At 42.6% G+C, this 21025-nt stretch overlaps 2 protein-coding genes across 2 annotated transcripts; both read right to left on the bottom strand.

Annotated features, from left to right (window-relative positions):
- Positions 1 to 731: 731 nt before the first annotated feature.
- CRHBP (corticotropin releasing hormone binding protein) lies at positions 732 to 9556 on the bottom strand. Its single transcript, XM_066569194.1, has 7 exons — positions 9422 to 9556; positions 8891 to 8984; positions 8112 to 8269; positions 6071 to 6281; positions 4292 to 4440; positions 2848 to 2965; positions 732 to 1461 (listed from the first exon to the last, which is right to left on the bottom strand). The coding sequence occupies exons 1-7, from the start codon at positions 9500 to 9502 to the stop codon at positions 1304 to 1306; spliced, it is 969 nt and encodes a 322-aa protein (XP_066425291.1). The 5' UTR covers positions 9503 to 9556; the 3' UTR covers positions 732 to 1303.
- Positions 9557 to 18958: 9402 nt separating this feature from the next.
- Positions 18959 to 20448, bottom strand: S100Z (S100 calcium binding protein Z). Its single transcript, XM_066569486.1, has 2 exons — positions 20265 to 20448; positions 18959 to 19117 (listed from the first exon to the last, which is right to left on the bottom strand). Exons 1-2 carry the CDS (start codon positions 20403 to 20405, stop codon positions 18959 to 18961), a joined length of 300 nt encoding a protein of 99 aa, XP_066425583.1. The 5' UTR covers positions 20406 to 20448.
- Positions 20449 to 21025: the final 577 nt, after the last annotated feature.

Genomic DNA, 21025 nt, shown 5'->3' with positions numbered 1-21025 from the left:
TAAACACAGCCCTGCAGGGGTGGATACACTCACCAAGTCTGACCAGTCTACCAAAGACATCCATCTGTTTATGAGTCAGTCACAAAAACAGGGCTTCCAAAACCAAAAGAGGGAGATTCTGAGGCATCCTGTGGTATTCACCCCCTTCAGTCACAGAGATTAACTGCAGAGCTGCTGAATAATCAAGACACTTGATTTTGGATGCATGACTGTGAGATTAAGAGCCATAATTTAGAGTGCAAGATTTCAGGAATGCAGCTGGATCAATTAGGCTTCATCGTTAATTGAGCCCTGGAGGAGGAACAGTTTACTCTTGTTACTGGCAGGTGCCACTCCCAGAAAACATACCAATCAGACCTTGCTCTCAAAGCTAGGACACAGCTCTGGTCCTCTACTGTACTTGTGCTTCCCAGAGTTCTTCAAGGCTGACAGTCCTTTCCTAGAAAGGCCTGGAAAAAATAAATCTATATTTTTGTATCCTTGCCTTCACGGATCAGCAGGACACCTGACCAAAAATCTGAAAGAGGGAAGGCACCAGTAAGTGTACTTCTGAAACTGATTCTGTGTGGAGGGAAAACCAATCTAGAGAAACCAAATTTTTGCTCATAATAGTTCATGGTGTTTCAGCAACATGTATTCAAAATTTTCATTTCCAGAAAACTGCACAAGACTTAGGAAGTTTAATCAGTGTGTTAAAAGACCTCTTCATAAAAAATACAATATAAGAAATCTTTGCCAACTCTTTGAATGTATTTATTTATGTTTGAATTTGTGTAAGGAAGACTCATGCTATAAATTTGCATTAAAAACATGTCATTAGAAATAAATAGTACATTTATAGTCATAAGTAAAACAGTAGTTTTTACGCACACGAATGTTTGACTTCCTCTTACAAAACAGGAATTGTATTTCACCACCTTTTTTTGTTTATTTGTTTATACTTGATATAAAAGGATAAAGCTGCTGCATGAAGTTTATATTTATTGTGGATTTAATATATCCCCAGACTAGTTTTTTTGTCTATTTTCCTAATAATATTGATACAGGAAAAGTACCCCTCTATTCTTGTTATTGATTTTTGATATGGTAAATGAGCTTAAACATCGCAGAAAGAATATAATGATAATAACAAAGATTAATACATTTTTTGCTTTCTCCTGCTTGCTGATGGGAATGACTGATTTGTATGAGAAAAGAATTATGTTTATAGAAAGGCTTGACACCACCAGCTACTTAAAGGAAAAAGTACATTATTATAGAACTTTATTTTCATTAGCTATGTGAAGATGCATGTCCTGGTTTCTCAGATACTAGGAAAGCAGAATTCCTCAATGCTGTTCTCCTTTCTTGTTTCTGTTTCCTGCAGATCCAGCTGATGATACTCAAATGTCACACGGTTGATGTGTTTGCCACTGGAGACCATCCGCAGCACAGTGTTGTCACAGCCAATCTTCATTTGGGCTGTTTAGGGAAAAGAGATATAAAGGGGCTATAAAGACACATTTATATGACAGAAAGTGAGGGAAAAGAGATATATAATGATGGGAATTATGAAGCACCAATACATGCAGTTTTGGAAATAAAGAAAATTTGTGTGTCGTGATGACCTGCTGGTGGTGATATTGCTGATTAACTTTTGTGTTTGTGAGTTTTGCTTTACCATGCTTGGGTATTTAATCAAGTATCCTTCCCTCCTCCAAAGGCTACTCCATATCTATGTGCTACTGTTAGATACCATGAGTGATGGGTAAGGGTAATGGCACTCTATCCTGGAGTTAGCCAAAATTAGCAACATCAAAATGTTTCCCATTAGAAGGATGAGTGGATTTGTGTGTAAGGACGTTCTTCACAGGAAGAAAGGCATTTGAGAGTCCCATCAAGACAAACTCAAATGGTAGTGCCCAGCACGTGGTCCTTCCACTCTGAGGGAAATTGAGTGTCACTAACTGCTGCTTTAGGCAAGCCATTTGAGTGGAGGCTTGGCAAAGCCTTTTCGTTTGGGGAGCTTGGGGGAACTTCCTCACTTGAGATCAGGAGCTGCTGAGATGGATTTCCACTTCCTTCACACCACCAGGAAAACACATTTTAATCTCATTCCAGTGCTCAGGATTATCATTTAACAGCAGCGCTTACCAGTTAAATCTTTGAAAAGTGCCTGGACTGTTAAGTTGTAGTGTGATGAAAGGCAAGGGAGACCACAAGGACCAGGCACGTTCCTGCCCTGCAAGTCTTTGGAAATGCTGCTTCACCAGTGCCCTGTTGGTACTCCTGAGAAATGGCAGGTGTGCCACAGGGGTTAGTCTGTCATATCACTGCCACACTTTACAGTCTGCTATTGAATATTAGGGAAACTGGAAGTTCTTATTTTTATGGGGAGAAAGAAGGCAGTGGACTAGCATGATAATGAAACAGGTTCAGAGCCCCAGCAAATTCAAAGTATAGAATGGGCTTTTGGGGTATGTGTTACACCACCAGCAAAAAAGGTCTTGGGAACACTAAGTAAATGAGAGAAAAGCTCTTTAACTGAAAATGTAACAATCTGTCTTCATTTGTAGGAAATTTCCAGACCTTTTTATGTGCTGACATTTTAATATTTGTTTTTGTCATAGGACAAGAATTTTTAAAATATGTCTAATTCAGCCTTGTCATAATGATTACTAAAGGGGCAAATGAAGGTGGTCATGGGTGTGCTGTAACACATAGCCAAACCACAGGCTTCAGCTCTCATGTTCTGCTAAATGTGAAATTCACCCTCTAGCAGGAAGTCCAGGTGTGTGGGGGGATCTCTGCATGTCTTATTATGGTTAATTATTTTATTATGTGGAGGTAATTGGAAGAAGTTCTTACCAGACCCATGAAAGGAATGGCAGAGGTCAGCTAGTGGAAACATCTTGGATGGGTCTAAGCCAGCTCCTCCAAGAAGCTCTACAAAATCTCCCACTCCTGCACAGCTTGCAGATGGTTTCTTAAAAAGGTAGACGCCAGAAGTTATTTATCATTCATCTTCAAAATGTAGCAGTTCTGCAGACATTATTGGAACTAACAATAGGTTTTAGAAATCCCCTGTGCTTAAAGCTGTGTGAAATCAGTTTCTCATCCTGAGCAGTACTACCTTGATTTTATATTAGTAAGTTAATTTTCTTAAGGCATTTCAAAGAAAGACCTAAGTAGACTCTGAAAATTGACTCTACTGAAAATAGACTCTACTGACAAGTAGAAAAGGTGTTGATTCAACTGCTTTTAATGTAGATAGGCAATCTGGTTCTGGGTGCTTAAACATGTAATCAAATTAATGCAGGCATGGGCTGTACGTATGCCTATATTCAGCTGGCAGGCAGGAACTTCAGTTTCACTATACCATACTCATTCCTAAAAAAATGCTAAAATGCACCATTGTGGCAAAGTTCAGTTAAGGTAGAAATTAACAAAAAGAGTATTTTCTTTTAAAGCAATGACTTACTGTATATTAAACCCACAATTTTCCTGAAATTAATGCTGTTTGCCAAAAATCTCTTGTATAGACACCTTGAGCACCTTTGGGCTGTCACCCCTATGCTGCTATTTAAGTGCCTGCTTTCTTTACCTTCCTTTGCTGTTGTCCTTTTCTGCTCACCACTGAAAAAGTCAACTAATTCACTTGCCCATCTCTCAAAACCTAGTTTTTTCAGACACTGGCAATCTCCTTGAAGAGCTCAGGACAAAAAAAAAATTCCTTGCTCTATTCTTCTGAATATTTTGTAATTGATACCTTCTTACACCACCCAGGCACAGGTATCACCAATAGCTCCTGTCTTCTTTTGTTGGTTTGTCATCAAACACCAAATAACCCAGATCAGAGCAGAGAATGCTGAGCATATGGAGCAGGCAATCAGCTGCGAGCACATTTGTATTTTGTCTATGACAAAATACCTTGCTATCTAGTGGCTCCATTCTCTCTTCAGAGCGTTTGCTGCTTTCATTAATTTAAATACAGACAGACAGCTCTCGGAGAGAGGGCTCCTTTCTTTATAATGAAATACTTACCCTTTGCTATGGCAAGCAGTAGTTACATTCATTAATGGTGCTTTGCATGATCTGGCTGCCATTGTAACATTACAGAGACAATAGTGACAGAGACAGCCCCAGCTCTCCTCTCTGGGAGAAACCAGAGACCTCATCGTGCACACAAGAGGTCCAGAACACCCATGCCTTAGCAGCCAGCATCACAGCCTATCCCTGCTTCACCCCTTCCCGCTTCTGTGCCCACAAAAATTGCACATGCTAATATTTTCTTAGGAAATAAAGATCTCACCTTTAAAAAGAGACCATTTAAATGTCCCAGGATAAGATCAGATATTTTTATCACCACTGGGTAGATTATGGAGAAGCTACAGTTTCTGTGCTGGTGAGGAATGACCATGGTAAACCTTCCTGAGGGGGTCTGAGAGATGACATTGCAAGCTGGGACATGGGAAAAGGTACAAGAGTTACTTGTCCAGTCATCGCTGCATGTAGCAAAACTACATCATTACAGTACCAAAAAAGCAGAGATATAGTTTAATTACTGTGAGTTACAACCAAAGGCTGAAAAAAAAAATTGTGGCATTTTCTGAGGTTCTTGCATAGCATTTGTTCCTTAAAAATTCCCTCCCCCTTTTTTTACTATATAGCATGAGGTCTGGCAGAACCTGAGGGTGAAGCAGTCATTAGAAGAGCTCACACCTGAAATCTGTACATCAGGGGCTCATGCTGTCAAGGGCTCATACAGTTTGTCAGTTTGAAGGAGGCTAAACATGGGTGGAGGGAGGAATTGTGTTTAGTTTTGACAGCTTATTGCCTGATATTGCCAGCAATTCCCTAAATCCTATTCTGCTCCTCTGAACTGGAGTTCTTTACACTGCAAAATATCTCATTGAAATGGGAGCATGATTTTATCTTTAAGTTCAAACTTATGAGTTCAGGTAAAGGAGTATCTTCTACGTGAGCAACCCGAGGGATCCTTGGCATAGCTCTGGAGTCCTGCAGTTGCTTCAGCAGGACAATGACACCAGCCACCTCCAGCAGCTGAATACAATAATCACATCTGTGGGCATGAAGCCACACCACAGTGGGGACCTAGCTTGCAGGCCCAAGTCTGAATAACTTGGAGTAAAGACATAGCAGACATACTGTCACTGCTTTTTGGTTCGGGGAGCTTTTTTTTTTTTGGTGTTTTTATTCGGGTTTTTTTTTCCCTTTTGTTGTTTTTGGGGGGTTTGTTTGTTGTTTGGGTGGGGGTTTTTGTTTGTTTGGTATTTGGTTTTTGTTTTGTTTGTTCTGCTTTTGTTTTGTTTGGTCACTTTGAGTAGTTAGGAGATAAATCAGACTGGCCTGAACAATAATTGTTAAATGTCCTGTCCTCTCTGGAAAACATAATTCAAGTGAGGAACATGTTGCCCAGTCAAGTTGTGGGTGTCCCACTGCTGGAAAATTTCACAGCCAGGTTGGATGAGGCCCTGGATAACCTGGTCTACCATGTGACATTCCTGGCCATGGTGAGGGGGGTTGAAACAAGATGATCTTTATGAACTCTTTCAACCCAAGCTATTCTATGATTCTGTGATAATTTGTGCCTTGCCAGCTCAGAGGCTTAGGCAAAGAACTTGCAGGTAGATCTCTGTGATCATATATCTCTCATAACTACCATATAACATTCAATACACTGATTTTACTGTTGACCTTTTTCAAATATTTTTTCCTCATTGTTCACCCAGATCTAGAAAATGCTGAGACTGAAGTTACTCAATTAATACTATTTATTCTAGCTAAATGTGTTGGAACATGTCAATATTAGATTGGGAGGGATCTTATTTGAAAGAAAGAGCCTTATGGTCTTGCATATTGAAGCCTGTGTGACCTCTTAAGCTCCTTTGTTTTCTTGGGACACACACTGAGGCTGAGTCAAGCCTGCAGGCATGCAGGTGCACATGGTTCCACCGCAGCCATGTCAGTGCAGATAACCACAGTGAGAAAACTTAGTGCAAAGCAACACATTCTCTTGGCTTCCTGCCCCAAATTCAAGCCCCTTTGGCAGAATGAATTGCAGACTTACGGAAGAGATTGCTGCTTTTCTTGACTGTGACAGTAAATCCATTGCCTGGTAGCTGAATCCTGAAGAAGATCATTGCCACGTTCTGTGATGATCTGATGGTCCTCTGAATATTCCTACTTTCACAGAAGTCTACGTATCTTTGAGAAGTGGTGAGAGGATGGTCCAAGGAACTGGGAAATTTCTCTCCCTTGAGTATCCATCCATCAAACACCTACAGAGGTCCAATAATATAAAACTAGGTTTTGCTTAATACTCTGTTAGCAGAGAGCAGAAACATGAAGTATAACAGACACTCTTTTCTTTTGACACCAAATTACCTGTTCAAAGCCACAAACTGAAAAAAAAATTCACTGTATTTATTGATTTTCTAACATTTGACTAATTATTCATGCTTCAATGGATGTTTAGGAAAGGGATGCATATAACTTTTGTTTTTATCTCCTTCAGGTGACAGCTTTTGTTACCTACTTTTTTTTTTCACGTTCTTTTTTTTTTCTTTGCAATTGGATTGTTACTATAAGGAGTTTTTGACCAGCTTGATTTAGATGCTTTACAGCTTGTCATTAATGGTCCCAGTGGACATGCAGAGATATTGGAATACAGAAAACTTTAGGGAGGAATTATTGGCAGAGGTTTTGCTCTCGCTTGTGTCAGCTATTTTACCTCATCCTAACCACTAGAAAACAAAACAAATCCTGCATTATTTATCTGGACTTTAAGTATCAACTTCTACAAATCTTTCCTTCATTAAAAAAAGCAACAATTTTCCCTCACCATCTTCAGATCAGAAGCAGAAATACGTATTATTTCTAGCGTAGATACACAGCTGCCTGCTTTGCTGTTTCAATTCCCTCCTAGCTGCTCTCACATGGCAATTCCTTGAACACTTCAGTCAATATTCCCAAAATTCAAGGATCAGGTTCAGCTGTCGCTTTAGTCAGTAATTCTGATGTGAGACTTCCTGATGAAAAAAACATCAGGATCTGTCTCTGGATTTGCCAGAACTATAAGTTTCTGAAGTAATGGGATGTAGGTGTTCAAATTACATGAGAGAAAAGCTGCCTGTATATATATACAGAGAGAGCAATATAATAGAGAAGTTTGGGACACCATTACCAAAGAAAGGAAAGCCCAATAAAACATAAAAGATATCTTGGCATTTTTCTAGCCTCCATGAGCGACCATAAGTGCAGGTACAAAAGCCTTAGCCCCACAAGAGACTGAAATCAGCCTCCCTGCAGCCATGTGGGGAGACATCTCAGCCAAGATATGGAATGGAAGGACAGAATTCTGAGCAGGAGACAAGGAAAGGGCTGAAGGGCAGCTTTCCTCCTTCACCCTGTTCCCGGACGTCAGCTTGCCACTAGATGGGTTGTGGTCTCTTCTGTGCCTTGCCAGTTCAGCAAAAAGGGAAAAGTGCAAGGCGAAGGGAGCCAGGGACCATCGAACCTCCCCTTCTGTCCTTGACTGAGTTCAGATCTTGGTGAATGCTCCTGCCTGCCAGAGAAATGTGCTGGTAAAGTTTTTCAACACTGGAATATAAATGGTTCTGAGTCATGAGCCTCTTTCTGTTCAGAGCCAATATCTGAAAAGTTCTAGCAGGGAATTTTTAAAGAAAACCTGCAATGATCCACTCACTATTAATCTGATGCTAAGTGACCTGAGAGCAGAGGTCCCAGAGCAGTAACAACGATCCAGAGATCTGTATCATTATCTGCTGGCTCATCTGATTCACAGCGCAATGAGTAAATCCTACTGCCCAAATTTTCAGCTGTTCACCTGGGTATGGACACTCCATAGAGGCACTTCTGGAAAAGTTCAGAAGAGGTACTGTAGGCTGGAGAGGGATCCTCATCCCACGTCTGGCTTTGCTTTAGAGGAGTGGTGACGGGGGGACCAAGAGTGCCTCAGGGAGGGGAAAGAGCCATCCCAGGGGTGGCTTGCCTGCTTTTTACACACAAACACACACAAGACACAGATGTGCACGTGTGTTCGCCTGCCCCTTGCACACACAGTAAACACCTCAAAAGCAGCTTCTTACCTTCAGGAAGTCCCCCCCTTGGCAGTCGATGTTTACAAAGTCGTAGTGAATTGTGATGAGCTCCTCGGGCTCCCCGATGAAGAAGGTTGCGCAGTGCAGCTGTGGTTGGTCTGCGGTGAAGGTGAACTGCCCCTCTATACTCAGCATGTCAATGCACCCTGGAGAAGCAGGGACAAAGGGCTGCTGCTGCTGCTGCCTGCTCTGGAGGAAGACTCCGTGCCAGCTCCCACTGTGCAGGGAAGGAGGGGGATAGGAGAGACCACCCCCCCGCACTGGGATCCGGCTGGCAGTGAGGACAGGGAGAGCCAGCTGAAGCAATTAGGAGCCTGCTGAGCATCAGAGGATGAATAGTAAATAACTGGCAGGTGTGAGCACAAACGTGTGACGGGGGAACGAGGGGGGACGGTCTGTCCGTGCATCTCTGAGCAGAAAACTCTGTGTGTACATGTGCACAAGTGCACAAGCACTCTATTCTTTCAGATTTCTCTCCACTCACAGCTGCTACACCTGCCCCACCCCTTGGCAATGTGACCCTGCCTAGCGACATGGGTGGGAAATCCCCATCTGACTCCAGTTATTTGGGACCATTAACTATGAACCCCAACCCTCTGCCTTAAACCACAGGTTTCTGCAGGCTTAATGCTTTGTCCTTCTTCTCCCTAGTCTTGCAAAAAGCTCCTGCAGCTCTGTTACTCCCAATTAGCCCTTTTCCTTCCCTGAGGTACACCCAGGATTCTCTACCTGTCAGTAGTCCCTACCAGAGCACCAAAGAAACTCACGGAGCGACCGCCGGTAGATCTGTCCTGCAGACAGCTCTCGCTTCAGATCCTCACTGAGTAGTAGGAAGGGGTCATCTTCACCAGCATCCCTCACCTGGTTGAAGATGGAGGGCAAAAAGAGTCTGGGGCAAAGTGAAATGCAGCTCTCTCCCTGCACCTCTCAAGAACAGGCACAGCATATTATGTCCCCCGTCCAGAAACAGTGCAGCTCTGGAAGAGCTCCGGCTGAAAGCTGCCAACCTGCAGTAGAGGGGAAATGAACTTGGGATCTAAGAGGTGAGCCCAGCAGCTGAGTGCACTGAGAGTTTCTTAAATCCTCAGCAAAATTGATGAGCATAAATTAATAGAGAGGTAGTACAGAATACATGGGACTGTTGCATTAATGTTAGCCAGGCATAAGTTTAATGCAGGAGAAGTGGGAATAGGAAAGGGAGAGAGAATAAAGCACAATGCTTGAAAGATGAGAGCACAAGTTAGAAGACAGCAGCTAAAAGCACAGTGAGATGTTTAATCTCTAGCCCTATTGCTCACCTCCAGGTATCTGGTTTCTCCTTTGGAAGCTGCCAGGAAGATGAGAACGAGGTGGCATTGAAATTGGAAAGCAGACGGCATGCTGACACCTCCTCTGGCAGCTGTCCCCCCGTGACCAAGTTTCTCTGGGTCTGTGCCGGTATGCAGAAGCTGCTGGGGTGTCTTGGAGCGACTCTTTTTATAGAGCTGTTGGGAGGGGAGGCACTTGGTCCCCGTACTGATAGGGTAACCCATGGTAACTGAATTCCTCTCACAGTGACACAGTACGTGGGCATGACAAGGGTCCAAATTACAGCCACAAATTTTCAAGACGGTTGAATTCCCCTCTCTGGCAGATGTCTTTCCTCCTAATCTGTTTGGTGGAATAGCTGAAAACCTGTGGGGGAGAGAGCCCATCCCTGTGCATATATACAGGGCACTCATACACTGTGTTTATTTCCAGTTATTCCAAAGCAAGCAATGAGGAGCAACCCTCCCTCCTCCCGGGGCAGTACGGGGTAATTCAGACTGCAGGGCTTTCTGCCTATCTTGTGCTGTTCTGTGACATGCAGCTCTCTGCAGTGCCTGTGCCTGTGCCAGGCGCTTCCTTCTGGCCAGGCCTGGGTGGGCACCCCTGTGTCCCAGGCAGGTTTGCAGCCTGTGCATCCCTCCAGGGCTCTGCAGCAAGCACACAGGCAAAACCAGACAGCTCTTCCCACTGAAAACAGCTTTCATACAGAAATTATGAAAACTTGGGCTTCCCAAGGGCATATTCATTACAAAACCCCTGATACCACTTCAGCCTTGATCCCCAAGTGAAACCTGAGAAGACTTTTAAAAGTTGAGCCAGTGAGAGTTCTGCAGAGTTAAAAAAAATCTGGAACTCAGCAGAGGTATTAGACGTAGGGTATATATCTGAAATCCATTGAAGTTCCTTGGGAATTACAAGTTTTGTTGGAAAAATGAAGGGTTTAGTCCCAGTCTGCATTAGAGGATGGCTGGAACATTAATCAGGAAGGTGAGAGGTGCCTTGGAGACCATGAGGACCAGAAGGGGCTGCAGAGGAGCCCAGCCTTACTTTCTTTTTTTTTTTTTGCTCACTCTCTAAAGAGATTGATAAGGTTAAAATTATAGCTTGACCCCTCCAATCTCAAAATCTGGCTGCAGTGTCCCAGTTTGCCCTGCCAGTCCCCAATCTATACCTCAGACACTGAGTGTTGAGGAATATTCAGTGCAGGGAGGTGGGTGTGCAGCTGCAGTGAGAGCTGCAGATGGAGGAGTGGGGGCCAGGAGTCTGAGCCCAAAGTAAGAGGCTGTGAACTGCCAGCCTTTTCAATTCCAGAAGGGACCTGTAGTGCCAGCCAGGTGACCAGACATTACAGCAAGAGTCGAAGACTCAGCTGGAAGACCACAGAGCTTCACATCCATAGACATCACTCACATCATAGTAGTGAGATTTCTTAGTGAGAAGTGCTTGAGCTACAGACAATCCTTAGGGATCCCTCCCTGTAGCAAAGAGGGGCCAGGTGTTGTGAACCCTTTTGGGCTCTCAAAAAGGGGCCCGTGGGTGCCCATCTCTTTTTACACCTCAGCTGCAACCTGACTTCATGCATAAGCAGCTTGAGCAGACCAAACCCCTCACTAGCATCAGGGTCTTAAACATGAGTCAATATTTTCTGAATAGACACAGTTCCAAGCAAGCTTCACCCCACAGGGATCAGCCTGGCTGCTGCATGTCCCGTGGGGGCTCCTCTGCTTGTCTGTGACTGGTGGTTCCTTGAACTGAGAGGAGCAGCAGTGAGACTGCAGTACAACTGCTCCAAGGAAGAGGAGCAGTCCTGCCTCAGGCACTCCGTCCTCAGCTGTTCATGCTGATTTCTCACTACTGCTCAGTGCTGGCTGAAGAGATGCCATGTGGGGTCATGCACACTGTGAGACATCTGACTGGGCTTTAAACTTCAAATCGTGTCTGTCAGCTGCTAAACATTGTGCTGAGCTACACTTATTTCCCTTATGCTTTTTCCCACTCTAATTGAGAATTCATTCAGGGGTTAGCTTTTCATTTCCCTCGTGGTGTCTGTGAGATGTAGTACTAGTCATTCCTGTCTTGTTATCATGTGGCTGCAGGTCTTGTACCAATATCAGTGTCTTTGAAGGGCAGGAGATTGCTACACATCACTTCTAGTTTATTACACATGTTCAACTGTTTGTGAATCCTTCAGTATATTGTTTCTGTACAACCGGATCAGTTAGCCCAGATTAAAATGAGAAAGAAATCTAGTGTCTCTATAGTGTCACAACTGCTACAGTGAAGGCTAAATTTTTTGTCCCATTTTTGCTAAATCCCAGTTAATCACTGCTTTGAAATAACACCCCAGAAAATAAAGCAAGGAGAAGACTGTTCAGCAATTCACAGTCCTGAAAGCCATTAGGAAACCACATCTTTGATACAGACATGTACAAGATTTCACTTCAAACTCTGTCTGAGCCAAAGACAAATGTGCAAGAAGTTCCTGTTCCTGGCTCACAGGACTATGGACATACAATAGGAAGGATAGAATTCAGCATGGCTAAAGTAAGTTGGCCCTGTCAATGGTTTGAAGATATGTCCTTTTTGCAAGAACCCAATCAGAGTTACAGTGACAGCTGAAGGAGAACATTTCTAGCTGCAGGAACACAAAGTCTGAGATCACATTTTGTGCTTCAATCCTTTACTCGTGTTTGTTTCAATATCAGGCAGGTGTTCCAACAGTCCATGATCCAACCTGAGCCCAGGACTCCTCCCTCTGTAATCAGTCCACAACTCCATCACTGATTTCTCTCACTACCTGTCTGCCTCAGCTTTGTGCTGGGTATGACAAGCCTCTTCCAAACCTCACCACGCATCTCTCTGTAACATCACTTCTATTACTTCTCTGTGTGTGTCTAAATTGGCTCTAAATAGAGCTGAACTTTCCATTAGGTGAAGTAAGAGTGGCTTGTTAACTCTGGGCAGTTTGACACAAGAGATGGTGTGATTTGTCACATTAAGTGGCTCACAGGGATGGCAAATGCATGTGATTTATGAACTGAAAGTCTATCAGCATCATGCAGGCTTGACAATAAGTCTTGCATTAACTCTATTTATGGCATTGGCTAAAAGCAAAGACTGTGAAACTCGCAGTTTAGCGGGTTACAAATAATCAAGCAAACATTATATTCAGACAGTGAGATTATCCTGAGGGCGGTTATCACAACCAGCTCTGCCTGTGAGTCAACCAGCATCTACACAAAGCAGTCAGGGCCAAGAAGTGGGAGAAAAGTTTTTTCTCAGGAAGGAGAAAAGAGATATGAGAATGGGTGACTGGAAAAAGCACATGCCATTGGTCTGGTGCCAGTACCGGATGTTTCTTGAGCTATTTAATTTTATCGTGGACTTTCCTCCTCTGTGGATCCTTTAAACAGAATCTCTGCCCTCAAGGGTTGCTGCAAGAAGGCCTCAACACCAGAGCTGCACACAGGTGTCAGCATGGCCCCCAGGCAGCCTCTTTGAGCCCATCATATTTGCCTTTGCCAGCTGCAGCAGCTACTCTCATCAGTACCAGTGCCCCTGCAGAAGAACAGTCTCCTTTCCAAAACATGGCACAGTTACTGCATCTAGACTTTGTTTGGAAGTGTAACCCTCATGGCCCAGGTTACATCCTGTTCTAGATCTCCTTTCCCACAGCTGCAACTTTCTCCCAGTGATCCTCCCCAAAGCAACAGCCCCTGTTCCTTCTCTCCCAAATTTTTTGTTCAGCTTGGGGCTACTAGAACATTTATCACTTTGTTTTCAATGCCGAGCCAGTTTATTACACAGAATATAATCTCAGATGTGTTGAGAAATCCCTGCATTTCCACATATCATGTTTCAAAATTTGTTTAATCTCTGAAATACCTTTGAAAAAGGACCACTTTCCTAAGTGATATTTTAAAATGCTTTGGGTTTTTTATCCAAGGACAAGAATTTCTTAGCTAAAGTGACTCTCGCTGAGGAGAATAATTCTCATCCAGAAAAAACTGTAATTCAACACAATTCTGGTAGTGTTAGACATCACAGTAATGGACCCAACTTCAGAAACACTGTGAACTGTTCACAAATCAGGCAGTCAGTATGAGTCAGATAAGAGATGTCAGCATACCAAACATAATAGTATATTTATCCTTTCAACTGCTCCCTCTGCGTAGTCCTTTGTTTTTCATGTGTGTGATTCCTTACCAGTCATCCCCAGTACTGTGCAGGCTGCAGTGTCAATTTGATCAATTAGTCTCCAAATGCTTTTAGGTGAAAGTACAGGAATATCTTGTGTTAGTGTAGAAATCACATATGTTGAAGGATTTTGGCTCACCTAGTCAGCATTTTTCCACTTCCTGATGTCTAAAGGCAACTTCACCTTTGCTAGCAATGTTACAGAGCATCTTTAGCTCAAGTGTAGTAATGGGCTTTTTCATTTCAAACATTAACTATTCTCCTTCTTGCAATACTACTCCTAGGGCACCAAAATGACCCAAAAAACCCCTCCTCTGAGAGAGAGGTCTTTCCTAAAAGTGCAGAATTCGGTCATTAGTGCAAGGGCAAAACCAGTTTTGCTTTCATCTACCGAAGGCATCGATAGTGCAATGGGATGGAACTCTCCAGCCCTGTGTCTTATCCAGACCCATCATTCAGCCACAGGGATCTGCCACTTGATGTCCCCAGCCAGAGCTGAGGAATTTACATTCTTCTGCAGCAGTCTCAACCTCTCACCATTTTTCTACTCCAAGAAAACAATCTTACGTAGGGCTCCAGGTGGTTCAGTTGCTTTTCTGCCCTTTATAACTTGTTCTACACACAGATCTTTTTCCTGCCATAGCTTTATTCTGTAGTGCTTTTCTGAGTTCATGCAACTACTGGGAATGTAAAATCAAAGCCATACATGGAGTTTTAAGGCAGAGTCCATTGACAGATATTTGAAAGCAATACTGTGATGATTGCTCTGCACTCCATGCAGTCAAACAGGACTTGAGAGGGCAGCTTGAGATTTAAAGCAAATGTGTGACAGGAACATTTTGCACTGATTTTCCCCCAAAGACTTGGGTTCTGAACAACTACTTCTGTCCTCCTCTTTGCTGTCTTGTTGCAATATTTGCAGTTTTATAGACATGTCCTTATTTAGCCAACCAGCTTACAGAAACACAACTTTCCATTGAAGGCTAATTTAGAGTCTCAAGCACATGTTCTCAGCTGCTGCAAAATTATGCCACTAAGTGCAATAGGCTCTGTCATTTTACATCAGCTGAGAATCTGCTTGCAAGGGCAAAATAAGTGGATGCAGCTGCAGTTCTCTTCCTTGGGAGTTGCCCCTTATACACAACTGATAGCAGGTGGCTGAGAGCTGGTATTTAAAAATGACAAGATTTTTGGTGTTTCTTTTTTTTTAAAATATTTTTGCTGAAGTTCATTCATGTGCTCTCTTTGATGGCTGCCTGGTCTATAGCCCACCATCCTCCAACTCAGAGGAAAGGATGTGGACAGAACTAATTTAGAAAATGGATTTCCAGATCATAAATTAAACATTCTCTCTCATGCCATATCATGTGGCAGAAGAAAGATCAAATCAAAAATGTTACCCCTTTTTTCTTCGAATAATACAGTGCTATTCAACAGATGTAATTATCCCTAAAGGCACATGCAATAATTGATGGCCTGTCAATCAAAGCCCTTATTAGACATGCACATGATGTCACATCACAGTTTAAATCTTAATCTAAATCTCAATCTTCCTGCCAGTCAAAAACCTTTATATAGATTAATCTGATTTCAGATACAAGTTTTGTGTGCGACCTTTTACCCAACCTTTTCAAGGCTGTGATCAGAGAGGAACTGGATCTTTTATGTGTGCTGTTGAGCTCGCATGATGGACTCTGGGCTGTCCCTGAAAGTTTTTTCTCCTGGCCCTGCCCTGCTTTATGCTGTAGCATGGAGCCTGGAAAAGGGGTCTGCCTTGGGTGGCTGAGGGACCTGGGGTGGACCTACACTGCTACATTGGTGGACGGCAATTAATAACATTACTAGCTACTGGAAACATCATCTGTTCTGCTGGAGTCTCCTGGGGTCACTTCTCTTTCCCTTCTCACAAAGCCAGGCAACTTTGTCTCTCATCTTTACAGGGAGAAAATGGTGTTGTGGGAGATTGTTATCCCATTACACTTGACGCCTTCCAGCTGCTTGGGATTATTCTCCTACTGCACTTCCACACCTTCCTTTGAAAGGTGGTGCCTTCCTACTGGACATAGCTGGTAAGTCACAGCTTGGAGGCACAGCTCCATTACAAACTCCTTGTCTTCATGGGGGTGTCATGCACAGCTCTTCAGGATTGGTAGCTGGATAACAAATCTGAAGAAGTTATAAATTTACCAACAGGTAATGCATCAAGCTTTGTGTTGCCAGTTGCACACAGGCACTTCAAATCTCTTTTGAACTGAAATAAAAGCAAATGGCAGAGGCTGAGGCTTTCAAGATAGTGGAATTTGTCTTCTGCAAATCTGCTCTTTAGATGTCAAGCAAAGAAATTTCACAATATAGAGAAAAGACCTTGTCTGGCATTGTTCTATTTTTATTGGTCTTTGATGTAACTGGAAAATATTAGGCCATGTTTTGGTGTTCAAATTTCTATAGGTTTTTAAGACAGCCTGATATAACAAATGGAAAAAATGTCTGTAATTAGACATAATTTCTAATGCTGAGGCACTCTGGAGAAAGCCACACAGCAAGCTTGATCTGCATGTAAAACTTCGAAGTGCTCACTAGATCCATGAACTACAGAAGACTTGAAGTCAGTGGGAAAATGTCAGTAAAAAAATCCTGCCTTCAGGTTTGAAAGAGAGAATGAAGACCCAAAAAGGTTCGCATCAGCAGGACATCATGTTCGTAGTGAGGCTGGCCTTGTATGCACCCTCTTGCATAGCCAATGTCTGTGGTTTCAATGCCATTTTCCTTCTTGAGGAGTGCTTACAGAACAGAGGATTACTCACAGTTTTTTTTCTGGCTCAGAGGCAATTCAAAACTTTCAGGTGATCCTCATATATCTTTCTTAGAAGCGATGTCTACTGGAACAACTAATGGTCTAATGGAACATTAGTTTGCTCCGGTGTGAGAGGAGTGAGAGAGGGTGCCGTGGGTCAGCCCACAGGTAGCCCAAGAATAGGATGGCTAGTCTTACCCCAGGGGCCCATATTGTGTGAAGGCTTTGTGGGTTTGAGCTTTTGAATGTGTTTTGTGCATTTTCTTAGTTTTCTGCTTGGTTTCCTGTCTTTGTACAAAAAGGTTTCTTCTGACAGAACAGACAGAGTTTAACATTTGTCCTTGTAGTTAAAACAGCAACAAAGAAACACCTAACAAGACAAGCTAAAACCAGTGATTTATGAGGTTTTATGAAAACTTTGTTGGAAAAAAGATCATTTGAGTCATTCTCCTCTGACTCTCCCACAGCTCATCTGCAAGTAAGCCCCTTCCACAGAGCAGTTAGGATGCACACAATCCCTAGCAAATTTAGCTGATGAGATGGCTCTCTGGCCCTCTCCACTGCAGCAGTGACTCTTGCTGCCTGACTCCAGGGGAAATTGCTGCTGCCAGCTGTGACCCAGCATAATTTTGCTATGCACATGGGCTGCTACATGTACAAGGGTTCATCAGGGATGGGTTTCTTTCTGGAGCTTCTTTCCAGAAAGATTCTTGTTCAATTTTTTTTAGAGAAGGAAGTGGCTTCTACTGGGATAACCTTACTCCTTTTAGCTTGGAGTTGAAGATTTAAACAGGTCTTCTTTCACTTCCCCTTGGAGAACAGGGAAAGGTATAGTGGCTAGCAACTGTCTGGGGCCCCTGAGAAACCGTAAAAGTGGTCTTATATTTTCTGGCTGATACTTTCGCCATCCTGGTCCAACACTTGCAATGATATTGAAGTACACGACATTAAAGGGAGCAAAAAGTTGTCCATTTGTTGCCAGTTTTACTTTTGTACTTTCTGTCATGTTGGCCTAGAAGACATTTTGTGAATCCTGCATAACTTTTTCATTCAAGGGTGTGGCATTTTTTCATTCATGCTGTGGCACTGTCACCGTCGCAAAGCTTGCTTTTCTTCCCAGATAACATCATTTGGTGGTGGCCCTGTTCTTAGGATGCTGTCTGCCCCTTGTTACATTTATTACACCCTGCAAAATCCCCTGCTAATAAGAAATTACATATTCTTAATCATATGTAATTTCATACAAATGTACACTTTGCTAAATGATATTTGGATGCCTGGGAAGGAAAGACAAGTGAACTAATTCTGCAAATATTGCCTAGCAGGGCACATATTCATTGGGGAGTGGTTTTTTAATAATGTCTTACACAAACAGAAATTCTTCATTTAATTCAGATGCCCTTTATTATAGTTTGAGGTTACCAGCAAAATAACAAGGATATAAGAGCTCTCTGTGCAGGAAAAAAAGCCACAATATCCTGCCACTGAGGATGCTTAAGTATGCTTAATTCAAACAGGAGTGTGTAAATACTCTTAACTCAACCCAGGAGCAAGCTAACACTGGGAGGAGTTTGCCTACTCTCTCTTTGCCTGGCCGTGGGGCTCAGGGGATCCCTACTTCCATACAGGGTGGGGATCAGTGTAAGATGAAATAACAATTTTTCCATAAGATGGCTCACATTACAAAGCTGTACCCTGGAATTTCATCATTAAATCTTCCACAAGTGGTCCTAAAAGGCCTCCTTTTAACCATGCCAAAGTAGTCAAAGCAGAAGGCATTTACACATTTCCCCCAAAGACCCAGTCCTTCCATCAGCCCTCCAAGCAATTTGGTGACTAAATCTTCTATGTACTTGAATAATTTATGATATGAATAAATTCATTTATGCCAAGTGAAGAGGTTGACTACTGGGATGCAGCGATGCCAACAGAACAAAATTGAAGCTGGAGACAGGCGGAAATGAACCCATAACAATGGCAAGCAGTATTGTATGCTCCAGCAGCAAGAGACAGCTGTGACCATATCTGAAATATGAGTGTGGGGAGCAGCAACTAACAAAGGTTTTAGAATAAGCAGAACTGAGCTAAAAAGAATCTGCTGGTTTTGAGCTGCAAAATAAGATTATTATAAAATGACTGATAACTAAATTGCAGGTGTTGGGTCTCATTCCAAATTTTTTCCATGCAGAAGGTATATAAGTAACATTCCCCTGCCTTTTACTTTCCACTGACATTGAAGAAATAGAAGTCTCAACTCGTGCCAAATGATCTGTCACCCCAAGCCCTTGACCTGGCCAACTGATGAAGGCATGTTACAGATGCATGGAGTGCAAAGACTGGAAATATTGCACATCTCAAGTAGTGTAAGCTGGCTGTAGTCCAGCTTACACCAGCTGCTGACTAGGTCCATAAATGTCTTAGAGCAGTAACAGTTGGAGGAATTATGGTTCGCATTTACAAATCACCAATGAGGGCTACCTAACTAGGCATGCTTTGCTTGCATTTGTGGACTGGAGATTGATTACATAGAGGATTTTTAAAATTCCTCTTTCTTTAGCTGTTCTTCAAAGAAATCATTACATGCCACTGTCAAAGCAGCAACCAGAATGACAAATTCATTAAAATCCACTTCATTGTCCTTATTGGAGTCCAGGTCATTCATAATTTTATCGACCAGGAGGGGGTCCTTTTGGCCCTAGAGAGAAAGAAAAGTGACTTAGCTGTGCAGGTCTTGAATGTGCACTTCTGACATGCCTGGCACCACTGCTATGTTACAAGGCTGGTGTTATTAAATAAAGGCTGCATTAAATATGGACCTGAACAGTAATACATCTCTAGTCACTGCAACATCAGAAACTAAAGAGAGTGCAGCCCTTAAAAGGCATACAGGTTCTAAATGAGGATTGAAATGAGTCAAACAGATTTTAGGAGATACTGAACATGGATCTCTTTTGTCAAGGTGGATCTGTAAAGTGCATTTCTCTGTCTCATCCCTTGACAAACAGTACTTAGATTTCCAACAGAATACTCATAAATTGTCATATTATATATCCATTTACCAAATTCAGAAGAACCCTGGTTGGCAAAAAACCATCCTATTCAGTGGGAGCAAGACCATTGAATCTCATAATAATAAATCAATAGCCAAGATTAAAAGAAAATCCAATTCAAGGAAATGAGTGCAATGTAAAGAAAATCCTTCTGGGATAGGGCCCACAATAATTTTTATAATTAAGACGATACATAAACCCATTATTTTTAAAGTTTTGATTCCATAAAAGCATCTATGCTGTGTAATGTAGAACACAACAAACATGCAAAGAGATATTCAAATCAGCAGATTATCATTGAAAGGATTTCCTTAGCACCTCTCTGCAGGGCACACAAGCATCAGTACTGTGTGCACAAGCTACTTTCCTCTCTCATGACAACTGGTTGCTGCATTTAAGTCTTCAATGGATTTATCTATGCCTTATTATTAAAAACAAACAAACAAAGAAACAAACAAACAAACTGACCATTATTTAGCATTGATCTTGCTACTGCTCCTAGGCTGGCCTAGGCCTCCCGCTCAAAAGCACTGTGGAGTTTGCAGAGCATCGGTACCCATCTCTGCTGCCAGTGGTACATGGGAGGGTACTGACCACCCTCTGAAAACATATTTCTCAAACGGGACATTTGACATCATATTCTTCTGTACAGCTCCACAAAGAACTGTTATCTGAGAGACTGTCATAGGATGGGCCTTGCACAAGGAGGTGCTATCCCTATCCAAGCACTTGGATAGCTGCTTAACCCACTCATGACACAGTCACTCAGGAGGTTCAAAAGCTGCATCTTACTGAAAGGAAGTCGGTGAGCTCACTGGTGAGGAGCTCCTTGAGTTCTCCTTTACTGAGCTTGTTCCTGTCTCCTTCTTTGCCCGAGTAGTGATGGAAAATCCTAATCAAGGTGTCCATTGCATCTTCCAGTGGAGTGGTCATAGCAGTGAGCAGGAGAGCTGTGGGGCAAAGATACGGTCACTGACATTGCACAGGAGTCAAACCAAAGGCCAGTCTCTGGGAAGGGAAGGAGGGCCAGATGAAGACAGAGATTGTTAGGCTAAGAGTCAGGCTTTCAGTTGATCCATCCTGTTGGCTGTGTGTGAGAAAGGATGGACTGTAATAAAAAAACTCCATGGTCCTGAACTCATAAGCAATTGCTTCAAAAAGGTGAATGGAAAGAAAGGATTTTTATTTAAGAAAACAAGCTACTGTGTTTCCATTTTATAAAGCTGCTGTAAAAGGAAAACTTTTGTGCCTATACCTGAAAATACAGGAAAAATGAAGGCATACTTTCCTTCCTGATAATTTAAAAATTTTCTCAAGAAAATGTCTTCAAAAAGTTCCATCTGGGAAAGTAAAAGTGCATTTATATAGAAAGCTCCACACCAGTTTAAAGGTGGTCAGAGGAAGATCACCCGTAATAAGAATAACTATCATCTGTCAATTTATTCAGTCATATTTGCTTGGGCTGAGCCTTTTCCTATAAATTGCCTGCAGTAAACAGATGTGAGCTGATCATCCCCAAGGTTTGCTTCACTGAGTATACAGTAAGTATGCTG

The sequence above is a fragment of the Molothrus aeneus genome, chromosome Z (assembly GCF_037042795.1).
Source record: "Molothrus aeneus isolate 106 chromosome Z, BPBGC_Maene_1.0, whole genome shotgun sequence".
NCBI classification, from domain to species: domain Eukaryota; kingdom Metazoa; phylum Chordata; class Aves; order Passeriformes; family Icteridae; genus Molothrus; species Molothrus aeneus.
The sequence above is the reverse complement of the archived record's forward strand: the minus strand, read 5'-3'. Positions and strand labels throughout refer to the sequence as shown.